The 20,582-nt window shown below is 49.4% G+C and overlaps 1 protein-coding gene across 1 annotated transcript; it reads right to left on the bottom strand.

Annotated features, from left to right (window-relative positions):
- Positions 1-4,271: 4,271 nt before the first annotated feature.
- On the bottom strand, positions 4,272-13,548 carry LOC128082516 (uncharacterized). Its single transcript, XM_052686706.1, has 10 exons — positions 13,373-13,548; positions 13,115-13,154; positions 9,959-12,175; positions 8,656-9,594; positions 8,159-8,224; positions 7,147-7,247; positions 6,404-6,468; positions 6,029-6,180; positions 5,803-5,955; positions 4,272-4,837 (listed from the first exon to the last, which is right to left on the bottom strand). The coding sequence occupies exons 1-10, from the start codon at positions 13,466-13,468 to the stop codon at positions 4,515-4,517; spliced, it is 4,152 nt and encodes a 1,383-aa protein (XP_052542666.1). The 5' UTR covers positions 13,469-13,548; the 3' UTR covers positions 4,272-4,514.
- Positions 13,549-20,582: the final 7,034 nt, after the last annotated feature.

Raw genomic sequence — 20,582 nt, 5'->3', positions numbered from 1 at the left:
GATAAAATCTTTTGAGATGGAAGGGGCCCTTAAAGGCTATCTAGTCCAACACTCCTGCACCAAGCAGGGACACCCACAGCTCCATCAGGTGCTCAGAGCCCCATCCAGCCTGACATAAATGTCTCCAAGGATGGGGCATCCACCACATCTCTGGACAACCTGTGCCAGTGCCTCACCACCCTTACTGGAAATAGCATCCCCACTCCCAATCTAAATCCTCCCCTCTTTTGTTTGAAACCATTTCCCTTTGTCCTGTCACAGCAGACCTTGCTGAAGAGTCTGTCCCTTTCCTTCTTACAGCCCCCTTTAGATTTTGAAAGGCCACTCCCAGGTCTCCCCAGAGACCTTCTCTAGGCTGCACAGCCCCAACTCTCACAGCCTGTCCTTGTAGGGGCAGTGTTCCACCTGAACTCTCTGTGAAAGCTTACAGAGGAACTTATGGAGTAACTGTGGGGACAAAGTGGCACATGGTGGCACTGCCTGCAGCACCCAGCACCAGTGGCTGTGCAAGAATTTGGTAGAAGAACTATAATTTCACCTCTGCATCAGAAATTATGTGTATTTCACACAGATGTCATAGGGTACAATAGATGCTGTGAAGAGTACTCATATATTAAGTAATTTATAGCATAATAATTAACAGTTAATCACTTACAAGTTAAGATGCTCCGGGAACAGTCCCAACTCACAGTGTGCACTGCCTCCTTCCAGTAAAAACTCACTGTTTAGACAGCACTCCTCACCATCACAAAGCAAGCTGCTCTACTGCGTCCCAGCAGATCCTGTGCTTGCACACACACACCTGCAGGTAATAACCAGGTACGTGGCAGCAGTGCTAATGAAGAAATCAAACTCTCATGTGCTGTATTGTGATAGCTACAGAGTGAGGTGGGGAGCATCTCTTGCTGATGAAGACACAGGAGAAGGTGAACAGGTTTTTAGATATATAACAGAAAGGCACCACCTTTTTACAGCTGAGCAGGCTTTATTACTCGATGCCGCCTAGTTAATTTAAGCTGCTGCAGACATACCTATGTCCAGCACATCCACCACACACTGTGGCATGATGATTCTCAGCTGCACGTTGCAGCCTTCCCTCCTTCATCAGCACCTATCAACCAACTCACACCCCCGTGGGTTTGAAAGCTCAGCTCCAAATCTGCTTCAGATGCAAAGCATCTGATGTTCCTGCAGATACAGCAACATCCTCCCTCCATTTTTTGGTAATTTGGCCACCTTCCTGCTTCCTCTAGGTGCCAGTGTTGACCCCACCAGCCACCTGTGGTTTGCTCTGTTATGTAAAGAAACCTCTTTCCAATTCCTGAGATCTGTGGCCTGAAGCAGGAAGCTTTCTATGTCTGCTGTCCAAGCTAAGAACCATTGGGGCACACAACTTGCTCTCAGCTACATCTGCTGCCACAGAGCTCCACCGCCCCATTACACGTGATTGAAAAAGAGCATTTCTGTTATGAGTTTAAGGTTTGCTTTTTCAGATTACTTTTCATCCCCTCATTCCAGCAGCATGAGAGAAGCCAGTTTGATGCATATTATCACTCCCACAGCCTGTTGTTTCTTTCCTCTTTAAGTTCTGCCAATCCTAAAGCTTTTCATCCAGGAGCCTCCCCAAACCTTTCCATCACCCTCCCAGTCCCACAGTGGGCTACATTTTTGAAAAACAGCAATATTGACTTTTCTCTTGGGTTTCACCCTTTGTTTTTGTTTCTGCCTTTTTCAGTGCAAGCAGAGGCGATGCACTGGAAGCCTGTGGTGTTGGGGGCTGGAACCTTTTCACGTGCAGCTCAGTCTGTACAACCAAGCAACAGCGCATTGCATTGCTTCTTGTTATTTTTCTCACTTTCACTGAGGTGCCAGTCGTTGCCACCGCAGAGCCAAGCAGATCTCTTTTTGCTGGCTTTTCTGGTCAGGAAGATGATGGGGGATATGGTAAAGGATGCCCCATCAGGAAGTGCCTCCATGTCTTCTTCCCCTGCCCTGCAATTCAGATCTGAGCTCTACAGCCAGATGAGGCCTTCCCCTACCTGCTTCAAAGCTTAAAGTGTTTGGGAAGAACGAGTTCAACCAGGGCTCAGTGACTCTCTTTAATGAAAAAAATCAGCTGACATTCCATCCCACAGGACACCTCCCTGCTTCCAAGTTAATCACAGGCTCTCCCAAACCTCTGCACACTCTGCAATAGATCACCGATAATGCATGAGAGAAATGGCTCCTACTGCAAAAAAAAATCGTGCCTCACAGCCCATAAATCCACTGAGCGTGTCATTTCACATGGCCCAGGGCTGTGAGCTAGCCCAGTGCTGCACAGAGAAATGACAAATCCATTTTGGATGGCAGAAGCAGAATAGCTTCCAGTCAATCCCAGCCTGCAATGCAAGAATTCAGATTTACAGACCCAGCAGATTTACTTTTTGCCTCGTTTTATTGTCTATTAATTCACTCCACTGCAGATGAGGAAGATTTTGGCAGAGCAGGCACCTTCTGCAGCACGCAGACATCTGTCCTCATGCCTTCATTCTTGCCCCTGTCCCTGGGTTCATGCTGCCCCGCTGTGAGCTTAGGGGAAAGCACCAGCTCTGCCCACAGGTTTATGACCACTGTGGTGCAACGCAGTATCACAAAGGACATACATCCCAGCTGGAGCATGGCTGAGGCACTAAGAGCATGATGATAATTTCATGTAACTGCCAGAAGTCCCAGCTGTACTCTGCAGTAACATAACTCTTTGCAATCTGCTTATTAACCGTGCAGCTACCACAGACAGGGCTGGGAATAGCACAGCCTAGATCAGATTTTTCTTTGAACAATTCACATTCACTATATCACAGATACATGCAACAACAAAAGAGAAAAGGTGGGGGCACATCCTCCCCTTGAGCAAGAATGCCAAGGAACATGACCAGAAACCATCTCGAGCCAGACAAAACAGTGAGACCACGTACAAGGAAGTTTTCTCCCTGGGCTCCACGCAGATGGAGGAGCACAGGCACCTGCACACTCAACCTGAAGGGTGCTGTAGCAGAGCTGAGAAGGGAAGAGAAGATTCTCTGCTAAATCATGCCTGGACCCTGGTTTGGGACAGGATGAGTTCCAAGGAGAGGGGCTCAATGCAAGGCCACAGGATGCAGAGAGGGCAGGAAAGACTGATCTGCATCTTTCCCAGCTTTTACTGCCCTATTTCTCACGAGGCTGAGTAAGTTCATTTCCCAACAGCAAGTGCAACATTAATTTTGTCCCTGCTGCGTTCTTCAACCTCAGCAGGGAACACAAGCACATACTGTGCAAATACAGACACGTTTGATGGTTTCCTTCTTTGTGATGGAAAATTACATACACTTATCTGCTTCCCAGGGAGATGCTAGCATTCAATTCTCTGGTATTCACAACATACTTAGCTTTCAGTGAGTGTTTTCTACACGTGGTTTGCTGATTGCCCATATGTACTGCAAAGGAAGCAACAAGCAAAACATCTTTGAGAGCCCCTTGTGTCTCTGCCTGTTGTTAACCAAACCCAGACAGTGCCAATGAGTACTAAAAATCAGCAGGGCTGAGGACTTCATTCCACAGGCAGGGGTCCCACCAGCACCCCAGCTTTTGGACGAGACTGTGATTGGAGCACACACCCTTCAGCCTCCATATCCACAGAACATCTCAGAGAAAGGGGGTCAAGGCATACAAAGAGATTGCCCAGAGGCTGCACTGAGGACCCCTGCAACTGTGTCTCACATCTGGCAGCCCCAGCTCTGGGCCAGCTCAGCTGGTCAGAGGATCCTGCACTAGATTTTCAGTAGCCAACAGTGCCCTCCAGTGGGACATTTGCCTCCATGCCACTTACACACTTCCCAAAAGGAAAAAAAAAAGGTTATTAAAATTACTTTCTAAAAGCCCTGGCAAGGCTTTTAGAGGAGGAAGTTACAAGCCCAGGATACAACTGCACCGTACTGCCAGCCAGCAGGATAGAGTGATGGTTGATGCTCTTTGCAGCTGGTGTCTCAGCAATCAGGATTCACATAAGCATTATAAAGTGCTGTATCCATTCCCGAGGAAGGCCAGTAGCATCTCCAGGACCTCAAAGTCAGGGCCTGGTGCGTTCCTCAAGCAGGCTGCAAGAGGCTGAGGGCTCTAATATGGCAGCCTTGCCCTGGCTCCCATAGGGCTCTGCATGATGGGCAGAAGAAAGCAGTGTACCTGAGCACAGGTGCAAAGCTAATCTTTCATATCCCAAATTAAGCACTGAAACATTTATTTTCTTTAAAAAAAAAAAAAGAAAGAAAAAAGAAAAAAAGTATTTAATTATTGCACGCTAACAGCTCTGCACAAATCTCAATTAGGGTAAGGGGGAGAGAACACAGAGAACATTTGCTTCCAAAGGGGAACAAGCATTTAAAAAAAACAGTAAGTGACAAAAATGAGAAAGGCTGGGGGAGAGTGGTGGGCCATAAAACACACGAGGAGATCCTGCACAGCCAGCACTGACTGCACAGGTAATGAGGGCCACCCTAGAGTGGGGGTGACTGCTCCAGGAAGACTCTGTAGGTCTGGCCAGAGTGTGCCCGAGCCCCCCACAGCCACTCAGGGGGCCTTGCCCTCAGCTTCAGCTGGAAGGGGTCGAGGCGCAGGCAGTCCCCCAGGTCCCGCAGTTCTATCACTGGTGGCTCCTCCACAGCCTGCTCCGGTGGCTCCTCAGGCCCCAGGGCCCTGCCCGGATGCCGTCTCCGCCATTTTGCCCAGCACAGGGCTCCAGCAGCCACCAGCAGCGCCAGGCTGCCTGTGATGGCTGCCCCCACCAGGATGTCAGCGTGGCGGAGCAGGAAGCTCAACCCTGTCAGAAGAGCCAAGGCCTGAGTTGGGGTTGGCAGAGCACCCCTCCCAAACCACCATCCCAAATAAATGTTTAAACCAAGGGCCAGCCACAGGAGATGGGGGCTCCCCAGTAGAGCCGTTGCTAAACTTGCACGGCGGCTTAGTAACCTGCTGCCATTCCCTCCCCTCCAGGCACACAGGGACCTCAAAGATAAATATGCATTTATAAAACATTAACATAATGATGTACCTAACCAGTCTGGATAGGCTTTGATGGTACAACATGTCAATGAATTTGGAGCTGAGAGAACAAATGAGAAATGCAATTAGACTGCAAGCTCACATTCAGCTTTCAGGAGCTTGTGGGAGGGGATGTGCTTAATTACACTAAACAACCAGCAGTATTTTAGCCTGATGCAGGTCACCGATACAGGTCACCCTTTGGATGCCCATTTAGTCTCACCTCTGAAAGTAGATGCCCTCTAGAACCTGCACAGGACAAGGAGAAGACTATTTGTCCTCCCACTACAAGGCTCACTTCCTGACCTAGATACCCAGCTTTGGAAGGGACCACGTTGGCCTCCAACCCGCACACATCTGAGCACAAACCCTGAAAAATCACCTGAAGCCAGAGCATGAAATGCTTGGTTTTTGTTTGTTTTTCCCTTCTACAAGAACAGCTATCTGGAAGTTGCCTTGCAAAGACACAGATCTTCCCCCTTCCTAAAGCCATGGTGCCAGTTGCAGAGCCACTTTTAAGCACAAGATGTAATGCGCAATAGCAAAGACCTGGCTGTTTGGATTTCAGTTAAAGCTGCACACAGCGAGAACAGCTGAATTGAAGCACTCTGATGAGCCACTGGCTGCTGCACAAGAGATTCACATATGCAATGTTTGTACTAACTGTATACATGATCATATACCCTCCTCAGTACCATCACCATGAGACATGCAGAAGTATGGGAACATTACTGTGTCATCTACCTGACTGGGGAGTACGGATGCAAAGGGTGCCAGACTTGGTGGGAGAATGATCCTCGTAGCCCTTCTTGCAGCGGCACAGGTAGGTTCCCACACCATTGAAGCATTCTGCCTCCTCCCCGCACAGGCTGACTCCCGAGTTGCACTCATTCACATCTGATGGGAAACAGGTGCCAAGTCACATCAGCTTCAGCATGAAAGGGCCCTGCTGCCAGCCCAGAGCACCTACCTTCTACCAGCAGCGAGATGAGTTGCAGCTTTCCCGCTCCCACTGAAGCACTGAGCAGCTCTCCCAGCTGGGAGTGCAGCAGCAGGGACATATTTCTCTCCTCTGGCTTCAGGTGTAGCCAGAAGGTGAGCAGCAGGCTGGCATTGCTTGTCCTGTGGCAGGAAGAGCCCAGGGTGAGGCAGGAGGAAGGCACTATGGCCAAGCACTGCTGCAACAGCCCCTTCCACTCATTAGCAGATGGTCACAGTGCTGCAGGCTCTTGCAAAGAGAATTTGTGACGAGACAGCTTTACTGGAGGAGAAAGAAGCCAATATCCAAGGAGCACCACAGGTAATAAAGATGCCTATCGAGAAGGTGGCATACCAACAACCATACCTTTTGGCTTCCTTTAACTTTATTTCACTGACTCTGTTGGCAGAGAGTTTCAGGTTCTGCTGGATCTGCAAGGCAAGAGACCAGTGTTGATTTGATATTTGGTGGGCACAGATATGGCAGCAAACCACTACTTTTCTCCCTCCTGTCCTGCTCTTCTCTTTCACAAAGCACTCAGGACATGTTAGATGTCCCATAACCCTGTGCTGGGCGCCTTTTCTCTAGGACACTGCTAATGCCTCCTATCTGCTGAACTTTAGCTCAGCTCCCACAAACAGACAAGGTAATTTAGGAAAAGCAACAGAAACCCCAGGATAAGCATTTAGATGAGAAAGAGTGGATGGGCTGAGTGCCATCCAGGGTGTGAGTGGCAGCTTTATGGAGCAGGCAGCAGGGTGAGCTCTACACCCACTGTAGGCTGCATCCCAGAAAGCAAGATTTTGAGAGCACACAAATCTAACCCCGCCTAGACTTGTGTTCAAGCCACCCTGTTTCTAGAGGCAAGTTACAACCTTCAGCAGGTCACATCTGTTTCTACAGTGCCTTTCTGCATCTAAACACCATCACTGTGTACAGGCACCCTGAATGTCATTGGCGTTAGGCCTTGGATTTTGACAAGCACAAGCAACTCAAATGCTGGCTCATCATGTGACATTAACCGAAAATCCTTGGGACGAAGAGCACGACGTGATCTCTAGCAGCTGAGTTTTTGGGATACAGCATTTGTGTTTCCTTCCCATGCTTACATGGCTTCTTATAGAATCCAGGAGATCCCTTCTGAGCTCACTGCCACCAGGAGTGATCCAGTCCTTGTGCTTGATTTCAGTCATTACTTCAAATAGCACATCTACCGAAAAAAAAAAAAGAAAGGAAAAAGAAAAAGAAAGCTCTGAGCAAGAATAAGTCCACAAACAGGCTTAAGTGAGCTAGCCCAGGATGTCAGCGACAGCAGAACTGCTACAAGGAAATCCTGTCAAGTGACATGTGAGCATTTTCAGGCATCGTGCATCAGGCAGAACAAGTTGTTGACAGAAGCAGAGAAATCTTAGCTAACGCTCAGTGTTGAATCCTGGAATCGATCTCTGAATAGAGTACACAAAGCATTAACGTACATTCAATTGTACTCAAACTTCCTCAGCAATTATCTTCCTAAAAGGTACCATCATAATTTGTGATATCCTAGAAGCGCTCATCTCTTACCCATCTCTATTTGGAATCAGCACAAACAGCTGGCTAAATCTAGGCTGACATACTCTTACTGAGATCTGTTGTTTAAAGGCTATTCATCCATCAATCTCTCCTCTGTTCAAAGATCAGTCCCCTTCTGTATTGACTCCTTTTTGAAAGCTGTTGCTGTGGTTTGCTCTACCATACAAACCCAACTCTGCTTAATTGCTGATGCTCTCATAAGCAGGTTTTTCTTCTTAGTCTGAAAAGGAAAGCTGAGGAACCAGACAGTTCTGACACACTGTGTGTGTGTATTTACGTAAGGATAGAACTTCTTCACAAAAACAGTATTTAACAACCATCAGCAATAGTAGAGCTCCAGCATCTCTTGCATCTTTTATGCCAGATTCAGCATATGAACTCAGGTTTCTCCAGGGTAAGTGCAAAGTACCTTCCAAATGGTCACCACTAAGGAGTGCACTCCACCCTCTTGTAAAGTTGATGGGCAAAGGATGGCCATGTACAGCACCAGCCAGCACACCAAGGTTAGGGCTGTGCTTTAAGACATACTCAAGTCTTTGCATTGCTTACCTCCAGGCTGGTGCAGGGACTGCAGTGCTGTACCGTTCTCCAGAGATGCCAGAACTGAAGCCAGATCTGTAAGAGCAATGAAAAGGAGACAGACTGCTGATCTCTGCCTCCTGACAAGGGGCAAAACACACATTAGGTGTGTCAGTTCACAAGAAGAGTATCAGCAATGTTTCACACCAAGATGGGCATAAACAGCGCGATTCCGATGTAAGTTGTGGAGAAAAGGCTGCTCCTCCACAGGTAACTCAGAGCCCTGGGATTAGGAGCCAGTCTCTCCCTGTTAAGAGGAGCATTGTCTCATAGATACACATGAAATAACGTGTAACCCTGTGCCCCTCCCACCTCCAACATCTTGGATATAGTAGGAACTGGGTACCAACTGAAGGAAACAGCAGTATCTTCAAACAAGAACTCTACAGAGTGCTGCTTCTCTAGAAATGGATATTGAACAGCACTGAGCATCAGTTCAGCTTCAGATAACCTAGAAGACAACTTACCAAAGAGATCTTCGTGTCCTTCTCCTGCTGACAGCACATCTCCAGCAGGCACAGCTTTGTCACCCTGGGGCATCGCCTCTGAGGCAGGGACATCAGTTGAGTAGGGCGAGGCTGTGCTGACTGGAGCAGGCACCAGCTCTACATCTCCCTCCGCAACCTCCAAGGCAGGCAGCTCAGCTTCAGGCCCAGCACCTCCTCCTGATGGAACCTCCAACACATCCTCAGTGGGTTCCCTCCCCTTAGTGCCACCATATGTAAGGCTTCTCTCCATCTCTGTTTCACTCTGCAGCTCACTGTGCTCACTCAGGTCAGCACCAAGCCAAGCATCTTCCACAAGATCAGGGGGATGTTGGCCCTTGTCATCTGAGTTTGCCACCTCAGCCTGGATCTTGCCTGCAGCAGGAGGAGTGGATGGACTGAGGGAGGCTCTCAGCATGGGCAGCAAACCTTGTGTTATCCCTGTCCTCCGGCTCACTCCCTTAGAGGTTTCCTGGAGGGGCTCTTGGGGAGCTACAGCACCACCTGAAGAACTCACAGCTTCATAGTCTCCAAATACATAATACTGTCCTTGGAAGTGTTTGTATTTGCTGCTTAGGGGGCCACTTCTTGACAACAATAACACGTGGACTGCAGTAGCTTGTGAAGCAAAGATCAGAGTACCTCGGCTGTGACAGGCGTACACGAGCTTAGTTTCCACACGTGAGAGGACCCCTTGAAAAATGATCTTGTCCTGGTTCTTCCCACAGCTGTCATTGCTCTGGAACCCCTGAACGTAGATGACAATGTGCTTTTGGGGCCCTGCCCAGATGGTCCAATTGCACCAGACGTTGGCTTGGATGTCACCATACAGTGGGAGGTTGAACACCCCAAACCCATCCTGAAAGATGACGTGGCAGCTCCTAACAGGGAAGTACTCCATCACCCAGGGCAGTCCCAGCTCTGGAAGGTCACAAACAGAAAGGAAACACAATCAGTGATCAGTGTATACCCCAGGATACAGATACCCTGTTCCAAATCCTCTACTGCTGCAGAGTCCCTGGGGTTTCAACCCCCAGAATCAACCCTCTGCTCTGGGATTGAAGCTAAGCACAGGAACCCAGCTGCTCTGCCAGCTTCTGGGGGCTGGAACTGTGAGCTTTTACTCCCAGAAGAGGTTTAGCCAAGACCATCACATTTTTGGATGTCCAACTCTCCTCCAGCAGCCAGGCCCACACTTGCCAGGCTGGGACTGTTGGTGGGACATCAGTTAGCTCTAGCTTCAGAAGATGGCTCACACCAAAATAAGAAATATTTTGAGACCTACCAGTGTGCTTCTGTGGCTGTCCTCCTAGCATCTCCGTACGTCTGGATGCAGGACCTTTGGCAGCCTCCCGCAATTTCTGGCCTCTTGGCACTGTTTGCCCCCACTGGACTGCTGGAGGATCAGAACGGGCGGCGTGCAAGGAGGAATTTCTCTGCTCTCCCACATCCACCTGGTGACTTTCAATGGTTTTCTGCATTTTAACTGCCACAGGGAGCGAGGCAGAAATCACTTTGCCACTAGTGGCCATGTCTAATTGCTGCGGAGCTGGTGTCACCCCGTGACTCAGGGTGCCCCTGGCCTGAGGAGGTCCCACACGAGGCCTTGGGATGAAGGCTGGAGAGAGACCATTCAGAGGAGCTGGGGTTTCTTGTTGCTGGCCACCCTCTTCCAGCACACCCTCTCTCACCCAAGGGCCAAGGTAGCCAGGAGACACATCTACACCCATTTCACGGACTGCCAGTGGATGGTGAGAAGGCAATGGTGAGGCCATCTCCTGCTCTCCTAGTGAGATGCCTGCCCTTCTCCTAAGGCTGACAGGATCCAAACCTAAAGCTGCTAGTGGGGAGGGGACAGCCCTGGACATGGGCTGTTCTCCTGAGGGAAGAAGTCCTTCAAGGGCAGAGCCAAAGCCCACAGGAACGAGATCAGAATAAGAGAACACCGGTGCAGGGATTATTTCCAACCTGCTCGTGGAAGCAAGCTCTAGACCTGTTGGCCCAGGGGATGCCACCAGCCAAGTCTGTGAAGCAGTGTCACCCTGGTAGCAGCAGCTTTGTGTGTCCCATGAGGATGCAGGAGTTTCCTCAGCAGCCAGACAGCTGCATGTTTGGATGCTTGCAGGGAGGCTCCCAGGGTGCACAGGAACTGCCTGCAGGACAGGATGGCTCTGGTCACATGAATGAGGATGCGCCAGGAGAATGTCCGATGGTGATGTGGGACACAGCACCACTTTCTCCTCAACACCACCCCTGGAACTCTCCAGGGGGAAGATATCCATGAATTCCATATGCTGGAGGTCGGTTGTTCCCAGCCTGGGCTGAGTCACAGGCAAAGCCCCAAAACTGCTTTGCTCTCTCTCAGGCAGCAGCTGCAAGTGTTCCCCACTCACCACATCATAGGGGCTGCTCAGGCTGGGCATCAGACCCCCTGAAAGGCCAACAGCACCGCTGCCTGCTGCTCCGTCAGCTGGGCTGCTCAGCTGGGCATGGCTTCTGTCCTTCCTTAAACCCAGCCCCTGGGACACAGTGGTACCAATACACCCAATGGTACCAATGCTTCTGCCAGGAGAGGAGGCCTGTAAATCAGCATCTAAGTCCATGTGAATTGTGCGTGTTGGTTTAATGGTAAACTGGAGGTCTGTTAAATCTTCCAGCCTCAGAGTAGGGTGCAGTACAGACTGTCTACTCTCCCAGCTCACACCTTTGGGCTGCAGCGAAGGCTCTACCACTTGCAAGGCTCCAAACAAAGGTGTTTCCAAAGGCACGCTTGAAAACTCACACGCATAACCCGAACTTGGGACAACACATCTGTTGGCAGTACAGCTCAACCACTGGGCAGCCCCAGCTATGACTTCCTCTTCCTGGCAGAGCCTTGGCCTCGTCTGTGGATCAGAGCCCTGCACACAGGCAGCTGGCATGCCCAGCAGCTGTGTACTTTCACCTTGGTATGGGGCAAGCTTTACTGGACTTCCTGTCAGCATCACAGTTGCGGAGCCTCCAAGGTGGTCTGTCCATCCAGGCTGGAAAACACTGTCTTGCTTAGATGGCTTTGGAGTGAGAGTTTCAGGAATCAAAGCACCTTTAGAGGGAGATTTGTGTTCCTGATGCTGGAAGACGTAATACTTGCCTTTAAATTGGGTGTCTCTGCAATTTGGCAAGTACCTCTTCAGCAACACAACATGCACAGCCTGAGCAAAGGTGGCAAAAACATGCATCTCCTTCTTCCAGCAAGCATAAACTACATCATTTTCCACCAGCGAAGAAACTCCTTCAAAGAGGATTTTGTCTTTATTTCTGTTACAATCCTCCTGTGTGATAAAGCCTTGAATATAAATTATGATATGCTTCCTGGAGCCTGCCCAGATTGTCCAGTTACACCACAAGTTGAACGGTGAATCACTGCGATACTCTGGAGGAGAAAATTCCCCATATGTGCCCCGCAAGACTCTGTGGCAGCTTCTTGTGGGCACATATGCTAATATCCAAGGAAATGCTGACCCTGGAAGACAACAGACAACGTCAAGTTTTCCTTCATCCCCACCTGCCAGCTGGGAATAGTCCTTCCCTCCAGAAATCGCCTTCAAGCTCTCTTATCCCCCATTTGCATGAGCCACCATCAGCAGAACATGCTGTGCCTGCCTCAGGCCCTGCGGTCAGGGGAAGGAGGTCAAAGGGTACAAGCACACCAGCTCAGGATGCTCCCAGATCTGCCATCTCTCCAACAAGGACTGTTTCCACACATACCTGTTGACAACACACTCCAAACCTCCTCCCACCATCTCTCCCCACCAGTGCGTACAGCTCCACAGGACCTTGGTGCAGCTGGAAAAGCCCTGGCACCACATCACATGCTGCTGACTGCAGGCAGGGCAGTAATGGCCCAGCAATACAGGAACCAGAAAGCAGCTGGCAATTGCCCTCCTGAAACATCCCATGGAAACTGCTCCACACACTCTCAAAACCCACAGTGTGGAGCACAAGAGCAGCAGGAGCTGGGGATGGATGCTCACACACTTGCATAGATGGCCTGAAAGCTTCACATCCCCTTCTTGCTTCAAGGCTTCAGCCAAGCGAGAAGCCTCTCAGCAGGGTAAGAAACATCAGAACTCCACAGTGGTTTAGTTAGGAAATAAACAACATTCCCCAGAAATGCTACCTTCAAGCTAGAAGACCCACAAGCCAGCAGGGAGTTTGCCCTCCAGGAAGGCAACCATGGTTTGCATTGTGCTTTAATTGCTGCCTAAAAACAGCTTGCTGCAGCCAAATCTCCTGCCTCAGGGCCCTCCCATCACAATGCTCTACACCCCTTCTTCCATCCCACAGCCAGGTGACTACTCCAGGCTTCCCACACCAGAGACTGACATGCCCAGCAACACTGAAAATGGAAAGAGAGGAGTGGCACAGACAGAGAAACATCAGTGTGAGAATTAAGTCTTACCTGCTTTAGCATCCCGATGTTCTGAGTAGGACTTGCATGCCTATAAAGAAAACAGCCTCATTGCAGACCTGAGCATCAGCATCTGCACTAGCACAGCCAGAGACCAAGGAACACTGACACCACTTCCTTCATCACCTTGTTTTTCCTAGCAGCACTCCCCACCTCCAACAGCAGCAGCATCACCCAACTAATACCGTAAGGGCCACAGCTGATGCACTACCACTCCCAGAGTGGCCAGGGTACCCTCCCCTCACTTACCCCCACAGCTCTACAGTCAGGATGCAGCAGCCCTGATGCAGGTCCCCACACCAAGGACACCAGGAGCAGGAACACCAGAAGGGCCAAAAGCTTCATAGCAGAGTCTCACAACATTAAAACCAGACCTAAATGCCTCCTAAAGTACCACTTCCTCCCTTAAGCAACCCAGCAAGCTTCCCCCAGGTAGAGTACTTACTCCACCCTCTTGCCAATATATGCACCCATACATTGCCCAGGTACCCCTGATAACAATTAGTTTGTCATGAATGAGAACCAGCTGTGTTCATTAACCTCACAGCATCCTTCCTGCCCTCCCTGTTTTGGTGAGCAGACTCCATCTATCCAAACAAACAAACATGTCATGCTGGGAACTGGAATTAAAGCATTGCTGATGTTGATGGTGTGATCTTGAAGCAGAGCCCAGCTTGCTTTTTCTCCCCACTTTCCATAAAACAATAAAAAAAATTCGAATTACTGGGGGAGAGCACCCTGGTGTACAGTCGAGTGTTTCCATTACATTTGAACCAGCTTTGGCTGGATGCTGTGATTCCCCCAGATTCCCCAAGTGAAAGCAGGGCTCCTCTCCCTGCCTACACACTGCAAGGCATCAAACAGCCAGCCCAGGTGATGGTGTGCAAATTACCAGATGCCAGCAGCTCTTCCAGCAGCAGTAGCCTAGCTTGTCATTAGGGGCAACACAGAGAAGGCAATTAGGCTGCTTGATGTATGGCTTTGACAACATACCCTTTAGCACGTCAATCGTAATTCAGTATAAATAATAATAATAGTAAATCCTTTCTTCTATGTTGTCACAGCTTGACAGGCTGTCAGATGTTCGCTGACAAATACATTCTTTTTTTTTCTTTTTTTTTTAAGCTTTTCTGCCCATCGCCACCCAGGGCTCAGTCCTACAGCAGCTGTGGGCTCACCAGACCCTGACATAAAGCCACGAGGATTTAACCTGGTTTGAGGAGCCCTGGAGGAGCTGAACAGCATGGTAAGGCCCTGTATGTTGTCAATGTTCTGCTACATAGATATATGAGGAACTCTGACATGCTGGGTGTTGGTTTCTTTGCCTGCTAGCTGTTTCTATATGAGTATCTTCATTCAAATCTACTTGCATCTACACTCCTGCAATGTATAAAGCAGCATAACTTTGCTGAGCTCCGGGTAAGTAAATTAATTTGACCTCCCCCTAGTGACTATATTGGTGCATGAAGAGAGAGGAAAAGCCAAGCTCAGCAAAAATTCTTTATTCTCTTCCAAGCAAATAAAACACATATGTGGGGAGCAGTGCAGTGATGTTGAGAGATAGTAATATAGTCTAGATGTTTGTGCCTATGTCCTGTTTTCTAGGGAACCTGCTTTATCTGGGGGTTGGATTAGGTGACTTCTAGAGGCCCCTTCCCAACCCTTTGACCCTGTGATTCTTCAAAACAGAATAAAGATTCCCAGTGGTGACTGTAAATCACATCAGGTGGACTGGGAGCGCCTGGCCCTACACACAGCCAGATCAGCACTGGCTCTATGGCTGGCAGAACACTGCCATGGTTCCATGGTGATTTGTGTAGGACTGGGCTGGTGCCATCTGGGAGCTCCTGGGGGCTTTGTAGGTGGTTTCCCCAAAATGGCATCCCTGTCCCCATTACAGCAGCTGGGCTCTGCTCCCACATTGCCTCCTGCAGGGAAAATGGTGCCTGCGTTGCCCTGTGGTCTGGGAAAAACAGAGATGACAAAAAAGACAAAGATGAAGGTAAAAATGAAAAGAAGGAAGAAGGAAAGAAGAGGAAAGAGAGGAAATGCAAAAGGAGGAAGAGAGAAGAGGTTAAAAATGGGGTGGGGGGGAAGGGAGAGGAGGAAGGACAAATAGAAGAAGGAAAAGGAGAAGGAGAAGGAAAAGAACAGGGACAAGGAAAAAAAAGGGGGGGAAGAAGAAGAAAAGAAGGGGGAAGAAGGAGGAAGAGGAGCACTGCACTGCTGTGCCTGTGCCAGGCAGTGTTGCTCAACGTGCCCAGCTCGGCTCCCATGTGATGATGAAGCACTCCGGTCCCTGCAGCACTCAGCAGCGCCCAAGCAAACCCCACTGCCTCCAGCACCCCAGTAACAAACACCCTCGGAAATCCGGCACCACCGCATCCTTACCCTTTTGTGTCTCAGAGGTGTTTTCCCATCCATACCCCACCCGGGCCTGGGATTTCCCACAGATAGAAATACGTATTTGCATAAATATTTTTTTCAACACATTATTCCCCGTCACTACGGTGGCAAAAAAAAAAAAAGCCAAAAAAAAACCGAGCAGAATTTGGGGAATTGATGAAGTAGCACAGTGTCTGTCCCTTACCACCTCCCTTGGGGGACCTGCCCAGGATCCCCAACCATGTCAGCCCAAGGGGTGGCAGCTCCCTTCACCCCTCTCCTCTCTACCCCTATTTTGGCTAAGAAACAAACAGCAATGACTGTCTGAAACAGGGAAGAAATCCAGAAGGTGACGCAGGTGGCTCGAGAGCTGCATCATCCCCCTGTTTTGGCAAGAGAGTGCTAATTGCACCATGCGGGAGCAGCGTGCCTGTGGTTGTTTTTCTGTTGGTAATTGCTCACGCGGCCACATCCTCCCCAGGCACAAGGCTCCTTCTGGGCAGAAGCAGAAACACTGCAGAAGATGCTGACCAGAGTCCCATTTCCTCTCCTGCAGCTACGTTCCAAGAGCTGGTAATGAGAATAAGCACTTTCCGCTCCTCTGTGGGCACGGGTAGGTTGCAGGGAAGATGCAGCCTCACATCTGTGCTGGCAACCCAGGAAAAAAAAAAAACAGGCCACAGGGGCTTTCCCAGCACAGTAGAAAAAGTTAGCTGCATTGCTTCTTCTGCCCTAAATCAGCCCAGTCTGGATCTAGAAAAGAAAATGTTTTCCCAGGCCATTCTCATACCTCTCTTCTGTCACTGCTTTCCAAATCCAAAAGAAGGGTTGGCCACTTCTCCCAGGTAACAGTGACAGGACGAGAGGGAAAGGCCTCAAGTTGCACCAGGGAAGGTTCAGGTTGGGTGTTAGGAAACATTTCATCTCAGAAAGAGCGGTGAGGCAGTGGCACAGCTGCCCAGGGAGGTGATGGAGTCACAGGCACCAGGCCCTGCGCAGCTGCTTGCTCCAGCTTCCAGGTGCGGGAGGATGCAGGCGGATGTTGGTGGTGCTTGAAAAAAAATGATGCTGCAAAGAAATGGGTGAACTGAGGGTAACATTGCAGCCAGGAAGTGGTTGGAGAAATGGCAAAAAAGTGAAGATCGAGAACATGTCACCCCTTTCACCTTCAGTGGCTCTCATTGGGTAATTTTGGGAAAATCATGAATCACAGTACAGAGATACTGCTTCCTGGCTTGTATGGGGTTTTGGCAACGAGGAGCAGGGAAGGGAAGAGAAATTCAAAGAGCCATTAAGCCGACAGAACACATAACCCAGCTCTGGGAGACCGCAGGGAGTGCTGCACCTCCTGCATATACCTGCACAACTCCTGAAAGAAAACGGCAAGCAGCTCCCGCTCCTCCAACAGCACAGCAGCTCTTAACTGAACCTGAGCATCCTCAAACAGGCTGCAATGGATGGCAGAGGGGAATTTCCCTCCCCTCGGTCTGAATGCTCTTTTACCTCTGCTAACAGCTTCACCGTGTAGCAGTGTGCGGTTGGTGCTGTCTGGGCCAAAACCAGCACATGGGAAGGGAGCACATGGTGCTGACTCAAGTTATGGCAAATAGTCCCATGCACTGTGATACAGGGGCTGAACACAGTCCTGCCAACAGAGAAAAATACACAGCCATTGCTTCTGTTGTTCAGTCACAAGGCATGTGCAGGAGAGCCAGGAGATCAGGCCCAGACAGCAGGTTCTGCTTGACCAACCTAATCTCCTTTGATTGAGAGACACTCCTGGTGGACAAGGGAAAGGCTGTTGATGTAGTCTACCTAGGCTTCAGCAAAGCCTTCGACACTGTCACCCACAGTATTTTCCTGGGGAAGCTGGCAGCTTGAGGCTAGGACATGTACACTCTGTGCTGACTGAGGGACTGGGCTCAGAAAGGGAGGTGAATGGAGTTAAATCCAACTCGTGGCTGGTCTCAAGTGGTGTTCCCCAGGAGAAGAGGCAGCTCAGGGGAGACCTTATTGCTCTCCTGAAAAGAGGTTGTGTTGAGGTGGGAGTTGTCCTCCCAGCAGCAGGACAAGAGCGGATGGCCTCAAGCGGCGCCAGAGGAGGTTTGGGTTGGGTATTTGGAAACATTTCTTCTCCAAAAGAGCAGAGAGGCAGTGGCACAGGCTGCCCAGGGAAGTGGTGGAGTCACCATCCCTGGAGGTGCACATCTAGCACCAAGTACGACCAGCTTCATCTTTTTCTCCTGGGTTTTTCTTGGTTAAGATGTTGGCTGCAGACCCAGAGTTTCTTTGGCTTGAAAAGCCCAAGCTTTTGGGCCATAATTTGGGGAGTTTCATTCAAATGAAGACTACAAAGTCTTAGTAAATGAGCAGTGCCTACATGCAATGGCTTGTTGTGAAAGCCGTGGAAATAATTATCTACTGCACAGTTGTTAGAGCGTTGGTGTTCCTGCGTGTTACGCTGCCAGTAATTGCTGGCATTCTGTGTGCAAAGAGAGCAAAGACTTCTGGGCTGGCCCCGGACAGAATGACCAACCAGGAACAAGGCAGTGGGTTGGTCCAATGGTCCAAGCTCACTGCCTGTGCCTTCACAGTGCCCACAAGCAAACAACCAAGGAAAAGCGAGGCAAACATGTGAGGAATTTGCCCCCCAGTACTTTTCTGCCTTCAGCCCTCAGCAGCCCAGGGGACTTCCAGAGCCAGCTGTGATCCTCACTCAGAGGCATCCACTTACCACTCTCCTGAAGCAGGTTCTTTTTTTAAATTATTTGCAGAGTTTCCCCATGACCCCATGTACATTTTAGCTCCCAAAGATCATCAAGCAGGCAGTTTCACAGCCCCACCATCTGCTGTGCAAAATCCCCACTTGCTGGTTTGTTTTCAGCTCCTAGTGGCTACTGTAGCAGACCCCACTTCTCCTTTTCCAAGCCACTCTCCCTCCCCTCTTCTGTCACTGCTTTCCAAATCCAAGGGCTGTCCCTAACACAGCTGTTCCCAAAACAGAAACCTACTTGATGTGGATCCCTGTGGTCTGTTTCTGAACCATTTGCTCTTCTCCTTTACTCTTTTCAGATGAAAAAACCCAAAGTGTGCATACTGACAAAGATATGGATGACCCACTGACTTAGCGTGGCATCAAGGTGTACCCTGTGCCTTTCCTTGTCACTTTCAGTGTGATTGGCTTTGACCACTGCCCACAGCAACCTCAAGATTCCAGGTTAGGCCACATCCACACTGCTGTCTCCTTCCTTCTGCCCAGCTTTGCTCAGGTCTGCCTGAGCGGCAGAAACAAAAGCCGCTCACCACATCTTCACATCTGTTTGTACAGCCTGGACCTGAATTTCAGAGATCATCCTTTTTCCCTCAGAAAACATCAGCCCAGAAAGACATGATGCAGCTGGTAAGAGTTCTGAGATCTTCTAACTCTTTATCCTCTTTCGTAAATACCAGAGTGTTTTCCCTCCAAGGATGTGTTTATAAAGATTTTCAAATCTTAACATGAACAAAAATTCCCCAGAGCTCAGGCTGGAGTCACGCCATGCTATGTATCATCATAAAAGACAAAATCCAGACGCTGGGACAGCCAGAACAGACCAGAAATGAAAAGGAAGAAATGGAGAATTTAAAGAGAAGTAGGTAGAAGGGAATTTTTAAGAAAGCCATTCCAGTGTTTCTACACAGCAGTTTTACAGCAGGTTTTGGCCTCGGGGTCAGGTTGCAGGAATGGTCTGTGCCTCCTGGTTTGCCTCTTTGGAGGCATGGAAGGCGAAGGACTGAATCATAAAGGTGGGGAATTAAGAACTGTTCTAATTATCAACTACCATTAAAAATTTCAGTGCAAAACTTCTGTGTAATTAGGTCACTATAAATTACCCTGAGTGAATGATTCAGATCTTTACGTTAACCACCAGCTGTGTACAACCTACACCATGAAAGAGGGAAAATCCACTACAGACCACCTGCAAACAAGCAAAAATAAACCAGGGGAAAGGGTGTTACTTTCATATGCGTCCAAGTGAAAGCAGAACAAGGAGGCCTATGCTACGTCCTGCTCTCCATGCAGTCTCTTGCTCTAAAACATGCTCAGAATGGGGACCTTTCAGACAGCTCCAGCACAAAAAGTAGGATAAGGGACTGGACATCTGAGAGTTACAACAGTGGGTCTGTGCCAGCTCATCCTCCTCAGACACAGGCACGTGTTTCACTTCTCCTTAAGCGGGGACAGCTTCCAGAGGCAGCTGCAATTGCAGCATGCAGCATTGCTCAGGCAATGATCAAGAGCTAGGCCAGGAAAGCACAGCAAAGATACGGTCTTGGTGCAGCAAACAGCAGGAAATTAGCTCCAAAGTTAAGAGTGAACATGAATGTTTTTGAAAGCATTTGAGATGCTCAATTTGAGGTCCAAAGAGAGCTCCTCCATGACGCCCCTCAGCTCCCAGAGCACGCAGTAAGTTCCTACAGCTCAAGTGAGCCCTGCAGGCTTTCAGGCATAGATGACTGCTTTGATAAGGAAGGGGGGTGAGCAACTGCATCCACTCAGCTGTGAGGGCAGGAGGAGACAGCTGACAATCACCTCACTCTGGGAGTTCCAGATACCAGGTTTTCACACAGCATGTAATTATGTCGCAAACCTCTTTGCCAGAGCACGCAGAGAGGTTCCAGGAATTCATCTCATTTTTTCCTTGAGCAGAAGATAGCTCTCCTGGCTCGACACCAAGCAGTGTAGACTTAGCACCACGTCAGGGTGAAAGGCTCCCCGGGCTCTCAGAGGCCCTCTGTGCTTCCTCTGATCTGTAACACTTTAAACCATGTGCTATCAACCACTGTCAGTACCTGAAACTAATGAGGGAACTGATGGCCAACCTGGCCTCGGTTTGGTCAAATATGAGCCTGGATGGAGCATAAAGAAATTAAAGCAAGCCAGGTTACATTTATGCAGAGAACCAATGACAGAGCAAACAGTAAGAACAAACCCCCAGACCCACTCCAGTAGAGAACCTGTGTGAAAACCAGAGCGTGAACAAACCCAGACCACACAGCTCTTCTCTCCTGAAACTCACCCTGAATCCTGAAT

Source organism: Tympanuchus pallidicinctus, unplaced genomic scaffold (assembly GCF_026119805.1).
Source record: "Tympanuchus pallidicinctus isolate F22 unplaced genomic scaffold, pur_lepc_1.0 scaffold1, whole genome shotgun sequence".
Classification (NCBI taxonomy): Eukaryota; Metazoa; Chordata; class Aves; order Galliformes; family Phasianidae; genus Tympanuchus; species Tympanuchus pallidicinctus.
The sequence above is the reverse complement of the archived record's forward strand: the minus strand, read 5'-3'. Positions and strand labels throughout refer to the sequence as shown.

What these genes read in the sequence shown, in the direction of transcription:
- LOC128082516 (XM_052686706.1), bottom strand. Translation starts at nt 13,468, where the DNA reads ATGAAGCTTTTGGCCCTTCTGGTGTTCCTGCTCCTGGTGTCCTTGGTG. An exon ending in ACAGCCACAGAAGCACACTG is followed by an intron (nt 9,595 to 9,958) that starts GTAGGTCTCAAA and finishes GTGACCTTCCAG; the next exon opens with AGCTGGGACTGCCCTGGGTG. An exon ending in TGGATTCTATAAGAAGCCAT is followed by an intron (nt 6,469 to 7,146) that starts GTAAGCATGGGA and finishes CTTGCCTTGCAG; the next exon opens with ATCCAGCAGAACCTGAAACT.